General features: G+C 34.7%; 1 protein-coding gene across 1 annotated transcript; it reads left to right on the top strand.

The window, feature by feature from the left end:
• The first annotated feature begins 747 nt into the window (after nucleotides 1-747).
• LOC112280527 (putative NAD(P)H dehydrogenase (quinone) FQR1-like 1) lies at nucleotides 748-2,617 on the top strand. Its single transcript, XM_024516116.3, has 4 exons — nucleotides 748-854; nucleotides 1,501-1,594; nucleotides 1,844-2,106; nucleotides 2,237-2,617. The coding sequence occupies exons 1-4, from the start codon at nucleotides 832-834 to the stop codon at nucleotides 2,460-2,462; spliced, it is 606 nt and encodes a 201-aa protein (XP_024371884.1). The 5' UTR covers nucleotides 748-831; the 3' UTR covers nucleotides 2,463-2,617.
• The last annotated feature ends 7,809 nt before the right edge of the window (nucleotides 2,618-10,426 follow it).

Genomic DNA, 10,426 nt, shown 5'->3' with positions numbered 1-10,426 from the left:
TGTCTGAGAATCCAAAACAAGATTAAAGCTTAACTTTTTATATTGTTTCACAACAAGAAATACAAATAAACTTCATTGAACATTGATGTCAATAACAGAATTAAAAAAAAAAAAAAAATATCAAAATCACTATTAAAAACCTTATAAAACACAAAAGAAGGTTATGTAAGCTACATTAATGAAGAAGAATCATTCACAAATAACACTAAGTTGTTGTAAGAAACAGATTACCCTTACATTTGGAAGTATCGAACTTATTTGTACACATGCACTTGACTCCGCAGTATCTGGCCGATAATACTCAATCCAACAAATCACGGATTGAGCAGTCCACAAGATTGCATCATCATTGTAGAAGTAGAGATTCGAACTGCGGCCGATACCGTGTGATCTGGCACTGATGAATGCGTCAGGCTCAGGTCATCACTTCCTATAAGTCTCAACGCGCAGGTGGGCACAATATAATATGTACTACCATCCAAATCAGGAGCCCGAGAACTCGCAAACTTTCTCCCACGGAGACCCTAAATTTAATGCAAAAGACCCACCACGAACTCACGTAACGAGGAATAAAAAAAACACAAATCCCTATGTGATACTTCGCTAGCAGTTTCCCTACCCCACTACCCAGTCTGCTACGCACTGATAACCCTATTCAATGAATTATTGATAAAGTACTGGGGATATTGGATTTTCCCCCTTTGTACATATAGTGTTCCAATTCTTCCTGATCTTGCATCCTAGCTTTGCTTTCTGCAGCTCGATTGTCTCCCATTGACGCGGAGCGCATTCATTTTCTGTTTGCTACATTCCTCAAGCCAGCCACCAACCATGGCCACCAAGGTGTACATTGTGTAAGTTGCTGTCACCTGACTGTGTTCTGAGTGAGTGAGTGAGTGTGTGTATGTGTGCGCGAGAGAGAGAGAGAGCGAGAGAGAGAGAGAGAGAGAGAGAGAGCGAGCGAGAGAGAGAGTGAGTGAGGGTTTTGTATATAGTTGTGATTTATTTATTTTCCGTAGTAAATTTTGGTGTTCCAGACATGGATGGATATGGGTTGTGTGCGGTGCGAGATGTGATGTGGAGGTGTATAAACGGTGGGGGAAGTGACAGTTATTTGGTCGTGGAGGCCTTGGTTTCTTTTTGTTTTGAGACGGATGCTGTGGATTTGGGAACTGGACGTGGCGGAATTTGGCAGTCAATGTGTGTCTGTGAGATGGTTTGGTTGTTCAGAGTTAAGCTTGTTGGCTAGAGGTTAGATTTCAACCAGAGGTTTGTCAATGAATGGTGTTGAAGATAAGAGTGTGATTGGAAGCGTCTGCTACAGGGCAGAGATAGGGTGGATAGCCTTTTTTTCTTCTAATGTTTCGGCTTGTGCCAGCTGAGACAGAAAGCGCAGTGTATCTATTACACTGCATTGTTGGAACATGTTTGGGTGATGATTAAGGCGTCCGTGAGTTCTGTTGCGGTGTGTGATGTAATCGTATCCCAATGGTGCCGCAGGTACTATTCCATGTATGGTCACATCGAAACACTTGCGAAAGAAATCAAACGGGGGGCCGAGAGTGTTGAGGGTGTCGAAGTGACTTTGTATCAAGTAAGTTTTTGATGGTGATGCTCTCGTTCTTTAAAACTCGTGCTGATATCGGTACCTTTAGATTATAGACGACCTTGAGAGAGAGTGGCACCGTCAGGATATGTGAATTGTGATGTGCCTTTCAGGGCTGTGCAGACCTTGGAGACAATTGGTGCTTTATATCTTTTCTTTTCTTTTATTGGGGCGAGGGTATCTGACTGAAAGATGTTTTTGGATTTACTGAGAAGTTGGATACATTGAGAATTGCAGGTGCCGGAGACTTTGCCAGCAGAGGTTTTGGGAAAGATGGGTGCGCCAGCCAAGTCCGACGTGCCTCCCATCAGCCCAGCTCAACTCCCTGATGCCGATGGGTTCCTGTTCGGCTTTCCCACTCGATTTGGTATGATGGCCGCCCAATTCAAGGCGTTTCTAGATGCTACCGGTGGATTGTGGAGGACACAATCACTGGCTGGAAAGCCTGCGGGGATCTTCTTCAGCACTGGTTCTCAGGGAGGCGGCCAGGAGACCACTGCGTAAGTATCCTCATTCTGATCAGCTCTCTCTCTCTCGCTTGCAAGTCCCCGTTGCTGTCATTCCAACCTAGATCATGCTTCACAGAATAGTTGACTACCGACTGACTACACCATTTGGTGCACATTCCAGGTTGACAGCCATCACACAGCTCACGCATCACGGCATGATCTACGTCCCTATCGGGTACACGTTCGGTGCAGGAATGTTCGAGATGAATGAGGTGAAGGGCGGCTCACCATACGGAGCAGGCACTCTTGCGGGAGACGGCACTAGACAGCCCACGAAGCTGGAACTGGAACAAGCATTCCACCAGGGGAAGCTCACCGCCGAGATCACCAGGAAGTTGAAGCAGTGAAGATCTAGAAATTGCAGCATGCTAGAGGAGACACATGTGATCATGCTTTTGATGTTGACGACGAAGAAGCAGCAGCAGAAGAAAAAGAAACTTTGTTGGTATCCCAGTTATTCAAACATTCACTTATCTATTTATTTATTACTTTTCTTCATAAATATTGTTCAGAGCAGTGAAGGTTTGTGTGAAGGTATATCATGGTGAGTATTTTTCCCTGTTAAGGATTGGAACCCATTTGTAGGACATGCCTGCAATCCACAGTTTGAGCATTGAATTTAATGAGCTGTCATCCAGGTTGTGGTATGATGTGGTTTTTGTCAACTGTTGCATAAGTACCACGTTGGATTGAGGAGGTAAATATCTTCTTTTGAGACGTTCGGTGTATTCTTTTGTGGGCTTGGAATAATGCTCACAATGCAGTCAATTCAACTCTTAACCCAATCCAGATACGAAGGAACTTCATTCTTTACACGTTGAACTTCTTTGCGGTAATTTTTAATGCAATTTGAAGAAATAACACTAAGAATAAGAACAGTAAAAATAGCCTTGTTGACTTTATATGTTCCGAAACGTTTTTCTTCAATTATATAACATAGGGGTTTCAAACATGGTCTTTATGGTGATATTTCATTTGGGATGTATGCATGGGCTTTATGGTGATATTTCATCATATCACCCACCTTGTGAGGTGAGTGATTTTGAAATTGAAATATCAAAAGAGAGGTGGGTCAAATATCAAAAATTACTTTGCTTGATTCAACTCTCTTTCTTCTTTGATTTTATATTAAGGGATGATAAAGTTTGAATCAAGAGATAATATTAGGGAGTAATAAAGTTTTAATTAGAAGGAATAAAATTTGAAGAATAATATTTTGTTACATATTTTTTTATAAAATATTCAATATTGGAATTGAATATTATGATTAAATATTGGAATTTAATATAAATATATTCTAAATATAGAAATTTGTTGTTTAGTCCATTTGAGATGTATGGAAGTTACATGGAATATAATAATATCAATTGAAGATGTAGCATTAATAATTTTTTATATTTAATATTTAAAACTTATTTTTAATGTATATAGAAGTTTAAATAGTTTTCTTCTTTGCTTTAATATTCTCAATTTTTTTAAACAATAGCTTGTTTCAAGCATATTTTTATCTATTTTTATTTAAATATTTTCTCTCCTTCTTTACATATAAGTATATATAATTTATTTTTTTAACAATGTTTTCGTCAATATCAAAATGTAGTGATCTATGTTAGAATATGTTGTAGGGCATAGAGCTACTACAAGCTTGAGACTTAAGTTTTAAGTCTTGGAAGGAGGTCTTGGAGTTTTTTGACTTTCCATTCAAGTTCCATAGTGTTTAAGTATTCTAAAATCTTACAAAGATTCATCTTTATTAAGTTGATTCTTTAGAAGAAGGATTTGCATGTTTTGCTTCTCTCATTATAGATTAATATACTTTCATAATATATATATATATATATATATATATATATCTATATATATGTAGCTTGACTTATTGTATTTGTTGTAGAATTTTTGTACTTTATTGAGATTTCTATCATCAATGTCTTATGAAAATAAGTGGATTATAAATATCCATTAAGAATAAAAATCTCAATAATTTTGGATTGACTCAATATATTTGGATTGACTTAATATATCTTTTTAGTAGGAAAGTCTATCCATGAATGAATGGACTTATTGGAATGTATAAACATCAATAAGATTTATTTTATTTTATTTTATTTTATTTTTTTGTGTGCATGATGATTGTAAGTTGAAATATTTACTATAAGTGAGTATATACATGGAAGTTCCAATGCTTTATTTGGATCAAGGTAAGAAGTGGTAAATAACTTTGCCTATAGTTACTATACTATCATGAAGGAGACCATGGATCTATACTTAGATTGGATTAGAAAGCTGATAGATAACTTTAAGAACCTGCAAGGCTTCTTTGTATTCAACACTGTCGGTGGAAGGGTGCACTAAATGAAGCATGCTCAAGCAATTGGCAATATTTAAATTTTCTAGCATCTATTCCTATGTGTTGTTGTCTTATATGAATAAAGCATGTCATGACAAAGTTTCAAAGATGGTTGATATGTAGAAATGTACTTTATTTTTTAAGTGGTGCTTTCTAAAATATAAGGTAAGTTTTAATTAGGCTCTCTATAGATTTGAAGTATTAAAATTACTAGATAGTTATAGACTTTTTTGCCTCAAATTCCAATCATGCAAATATTTTTATGAAGCATTTATCTAATATTAGTTGTGACTAACTTGTTGCACACAATTTGATTAGAAATCAATATTGATCATATTTTGTAGAAACTTTGACTATGGCAACATAAGCAAATGTGGAGACAAAGACTAATAACGTTATGATTTTGAGCTCTAAAAGCCTATACAATATAAGATGATATTGATCAATCACATTTATATACAATGATGAATATATAACAAAGTTAGACATGCATAGTAGTAAGAGAAATATTGTGATGAAATAAGAAGGATATCTTACACATATAGTAGTAAGAGCAATTAGAAGCAATACAAATAAAGAGATAAAAATATCTAATAATAAAAAGATTGTAGTTGGCAACAACATTGCCTCTATGTGATAATCTCGATAAATAAGATTCACCTTCAAGTTCTAATATCTAGATCCACATTCTCAAATCTACATCCAAGTTTCAAAATCTAGATCCCTATTTCAAGCATAAATTGAGGTCTCTAAACTAATGACTATAGATCATTTTAAAAAGAATAATTAGTGAAAAGTAATTAAAAGAAGTGGCTATTGGAGCAAGTCATTTGCTAGTTCTAATCAGTGATAAACTATCTCCGAGGTATAAGAACTGATCATGAATAATAGTTAATGTGACTAACATAGTAGGTTGTGAATAAGATATAATTAGTAATTAGAGATAGATCTAAAGTACATGACTTATGATTAGAGGTATAAAATTTGATCAATGACTATAGAATAAAAAAAGACAATGATCAGTGCATCTCAGTATCTTATTTTATACTTATAAAATGAGCAATCTTTTATGTGTGTATATTTTTTATTTTTATTTTTATTTTTACCATTATCATTTTATTTTATTAATTATAATAAGAAATAATAAAAAAAATTACTCTTTTCTTTAGTGATTATTCTTACTAAATTTTCTATCAATTTATGTTGTATGCAAAAATACTTATTTATATAAATTATAGTAGTTCATTTTGGTTTAAATTTTATAAGACAAGTAATGGCAATCATAGAAGTTATTATAATGTCAATTGTTATATATGGTAATCAATGGATTTATATCATTTATATACTATATTAGTATTTAACTCTTTAGTTAGAATGACATTAGGATCTAAACTTTGAACTATGTGGAATAGAATTGTGGAGTGTGGTGCAAAGTTGTAGAACATGTAGAATGGAGAGTGAAAACAAAACTACAAAGATACAAGATTTCAATAAATCTCTCAAAACTTCTATTTTTAGAAATATAATATATAGCAAGATTCTATCTAAGCCAAAGAAAGTCTATGTCAAGGACAAGGACATGATAAAAAAAAATAAACAAGTGAGACTTCTTTCGAAGAAAGATGACAAAATAGAAATAGCTTCATATGTATAATAAGAAAGAAATTGGAATATCTATTGCCAAAAGCCAAGAAAACTAGAGACCCTTGAAACTAGACTAGAAGCAAGAAAAGAGTTGACAAGAGTGAAGAAGGCTTCACTCTTGTCTCTATATATACTATCTTACTAGGAGCTATGTAGCGACGTTCTATAAGACCTCCAATATGTGTTGACTTTGTAAGACACATGCTTTGACTTACAAGGCAAGTTTTTCTACTTGTGGGCCACATAGTTAGCTTGGTCTTCAAGCTAACAACATGTGTGGCACATGGCCAACTTGTTGACCACGTTTCTAATCCCAAAAAGTCAATTAAAGACACCTATAAAGTCAAAGCAATATCTATAAAGCTTCTAAGAAGCTTCCATATTAAATATTATAGAATTAACTTACTTTTATTTACTTTTATTTATTTCTACCTATTTATACATGTAATTACTGGCTTACATGTGTATGTCTATGACATTACCTCGTCTTCTAGGGACGAGTTCCACAAAGAGTGGATATCATATGTTGAAGAAATCTATGATGCAATGAATTCTATTCGCCACATACTTTGATCTTTGTTCTCTTCGAAGATGATTGATAGGACCTCTCAACCATCAGTAGTGTCCCATACCAAGGCGGGAAGACTATCCAGTTATTTGATCATTGTTGAGGCCTTCATAACTTCTTTTGAATAAAATATTTGAAACACCATCAAGAGTTGTTCCTACCTCTAGTAAAATCACCAAACATCGGAAGTCCCTTCTAAGGTCGTGATACCAAACGCATTGTATCTCTCCATCTATTCGAGGAAGAACATGTCGTTCTTGAAGATCTTCATCTTGATTGCGTCATCTTGAAGGTTGTGACAGTCGTAATATCTCATCTAGTAAGTCAACAAATGAAGGCTCTTAAGTCGAATCCGTTGGTTGTTGGTTCTCCATCTCCTCAGCGTCACAACTACAAAGAAGCTACAAACAAGGATTGAAAGTAGAATGTTATCTTGCCTAGATCTTATTTCTTTTATAAAGAAGGTTTTCATCTTGATTTTGATGGATGTCGTCAATGAAAAGTCTCCACTACATTTGCTGTATTTATAAGATTCTATACTGGCTCCCATGTGCGTACACTAATATCATATGTGTGCCAATGGACAAGACATTTTAATTTATTTCGGCATCGCTGTGAATCTAAGACTTCTTCTACTTCAAACTCTTCATTATTATTCACTTCTATAGGAGGAGGTGGAACTTGTCTTCTTCTTGGTATGTATCATGGATATACTCATGTAAGCTAGTAATTACATATACAAATAGGTGGAAGTAAGTAAAAGTAGATAAAAGTAAATTAATTCTATAGTATTTAATATAGAAGCTTTCTAGAAGCTTCATAGACGTTGCTTTGACTTCATAGATTTAATTGACTTTTTGGATTAGAAACGTGGTCAATAAGTTGGCCATGTGCCACACATGTTGTTAGCTTGAAGATCAAGCTAATTATGTGGCCCACACATAGAAAAACTTGTCTTGTAAGTCAAGGCATGTGTCCTACAAAGTCAACACATATTGAAGGTCCTATAGAACGTCGCCACATAGCCCCTAGTTAGATAGTATATATAGAGACAAGAATGAAGCCTTCTTCACTCTTGTCAACTCTTTTTTTGCTTCCAGTCTAGTTTCAAGGGTCTCTAGTTTTCTTGTCTTTTGGCAATAGCCATTCTAGTTTTTCTTTCAATATACATACTTGTTTATTTATATTTTGTTATCTTTCTTTGAGTGAAGGCTCACTTGTCTAAATTGCTTTTTCATCGAGTTCTTGTTCTTGACAGATTGACAAGAGTACACCTAGAATATCAGAGCTTTGTCTAATCTTGATTAAGAGTAGATTACCTCTTTTTTTTGATAAGATATAAGCATATTAGAAGTTGCAGATTACCCTCTTCTAAACTGATATTGTCCTTAGTATTTTCTTTATTTTCAAGTTCTTTCTTCTATTTGTCTTGAGCGATATTAGACATCTTCTCTTTTTTAAGTGTTATCATGACAGAACTTGTTGAAATGAAGAGTGCAATAGCACAAATTCAAGAGCAATTGAGGGAGTTAATGCTTGCGATGCATCAATTCAATTTACCACGACAAAGAGCAACAAGATTAGCAGGAAGTGAAGATATATAAATGGTTAGAGCTGCTTCAACATCTGCACCAAACCATATCCTTTCTCCTATGGTAGAATGCCCTTCGAGTATTAGAGAACCAAGAATTGTCCTACCTGAGAAGTTTGATGGCACCAGATCCAAGTTTTGAGGATTTATCAATCAAGTGCAACTTAAGATTGAACTTCAATCCCAAAGCTATCCAACTCCAGGATCGCAAGTTAAATTCATTGGTACCCTTCTTTCAGGTTCAGCACTATCGTAGTTTTTATCTTTTTTTGAATGACGAGATCCAATATTGGATAATCTAGAGGCTTTTCTAGTAGAGTTTCGATCCATGTATGGAGAACATGATGCAATTCGTATTGCAACCAATAAGATCCATATTTTACGATAAGGCAATCGATCAGTAACATTGTATGCTTCACAATTTTGACAACTTGCAACTGATATGAAGTGAGATGATGCTGCACTTATTAGCCAATTTCTCTACGGATTACAATATGAGGTAGAAAAATTAATGCTCAACTTATCTGATCCTCAAACATTGAGTCAAACAATTGACTTTGCTGTAAAGTGCGACAATCACCTTTTTGAATTTCGACCTGAGAACTGTACAAGTGGACTTCAACGTTACTATAATTCAATGGCAACACCAATACCTCTTCAACACATACATTCGAAAGTAGAGGATATGCAAATTGATGCAGTACGTTTCAAACCTCTTATTGAGCAAAAAAAGACTTGTCGTCGTTAAGAAGGATTATGTTTATATTGTGGAGAACCAAAGCACACTGCTCAACATTGTCCAAAAAAAAAACGCAATTACAAAATGAGGAGTATGGCTGTGAAAGAAGACAATATGTCAGAAAACGAGTTTGTCTCGCTACAATAGGGACAGTGCGGCTGGAACCTTGCACAACATCTAGCAAAGGTCTTATTCTCTTCTCAGAGCCGTCTTCTTGTTTTATATTAAATGTTATTTTAGCACCTAAATATTACAAAGCCTCTGCCTTGTTAGATTCAGGAGCCTCGGTGTGTTTTTAAGATGAAGAATTTACTAAAAGACATAGCATATCTTTAGTAAAGAAAACTAAACCCGTTCATGTAGAAGTCATAGATGGTCGTCTATTGTCTTCTGGAGATATTACTTACAAAACCCTTCTTATAGAAGTAATAATCAATGGTCATAATAGCTTTGTAGTATTTAATATCATTAGATTTTCCTCTAATCCAGTCATTTTAGGTTTATCATGGTTAAAAAAATACAACTCTCAAATAGATTGGATTTTCCGAACTCTTACTTTCTCTAAAAGTATAACTAAGAGTGTAGTTAATCAAGTAGAGAGTCATAAGTCCAGTTCAATTAAACCCGTATTTATAGGTGCAAAAGCTTTTTTGCATGCTCTTATGAAAGAATCACCATATATTATTTATGCCACACCTAATTTTACTAGTAGAAAGACTTTAAGTGGCATTCCAAGCCAATATCAAGAATTTCAAGATGTATTCAAAAAAAAGAATGCGGATACACTCTTGGAACATTGTCCCTATGATTGCTCAATTGATCTTCAAGAAGGAGTACAACCGCCATTTGGACTAATCTATACTTTATCACAAAATAAGTTGACTGAACTCAAGGAGTATATTGAAGAAAATTTAGCCAAGAATTTCATATGCCATTCTAAATCTCCGGCAGGAGCTCCAATTCTATTTGTGAAGAAAAAAGATGGATCATTGTGGATGTGTGTTGATTATTAAGGACTCAACAAGATTACCATCAAGAACAGGTATCCACTACCTTTAATATCTAGACTTCTTGATCAGCTGAATCAAGCTAAGTTCTATACAAAAATAGATCTTCGGGGAGCATACAATCTAGTACGCATCAAAAAAAGAGATGAATGAAAGATTGCGTTATGAACTAGATATAGATATTTTGAATACAACGTCATGCCTTTTGGACTTACAAATGCACCAGCAACTTTTTAACATCTAATGAATGATGTTTTTTAAGAGTTTTTGGATGATTTTGTGGTCTGTTATCTAGACAACATCTTGATCTATTCTAAGAATCCAGAAGAACATGAACTTCATGTTCGTCATATATTACAAAAATTAAGAGATGCAGGACTCTATGCCAAGATAGAAAAGTGTGTATTCCACACTA

This window comes from Physcomitrium patens, chromosome 3, assembly GCF_059467195.1.
Source record: "Physcomitrium patens ecotype Gransden chromosome 3, ASM5946719v1, whole genome shotgun sequence".
Classification (NCBI taxonomy): domain Eukaryota; kingdom Viridiplantae; phylum Streptophyta; class Bryopsida; order Funariales; family Funariaceae; genus Physcomitrium; species Physcomitrium patens.
The sequence above is the reverse complement of the archived record's forward strand: the minus strand, read 5'-3'. Positions and strand labels throughout refer to the sequence as shown.

Coding starts and splice junctions, on each gene's coding strand:
- LOC112280527 (XM_024516116.3), top strand. CDS start 832: ATGGCCACCAAGGTGTACATTGT. Junction 855..1,500: donor GCCACCAAGGTGTACATTGT/GTAAGTTGCTGT, acceptor ATGGTGCCGCAG/GTACTATTCCATGTATGGTC. Junction 2,107..2,236: donor GGCGGCCAGGAGACCACTGC/GTAAGTATCCTC, acceptor TGCACATTCCAG/GTTGACAGCCATCACACAGC.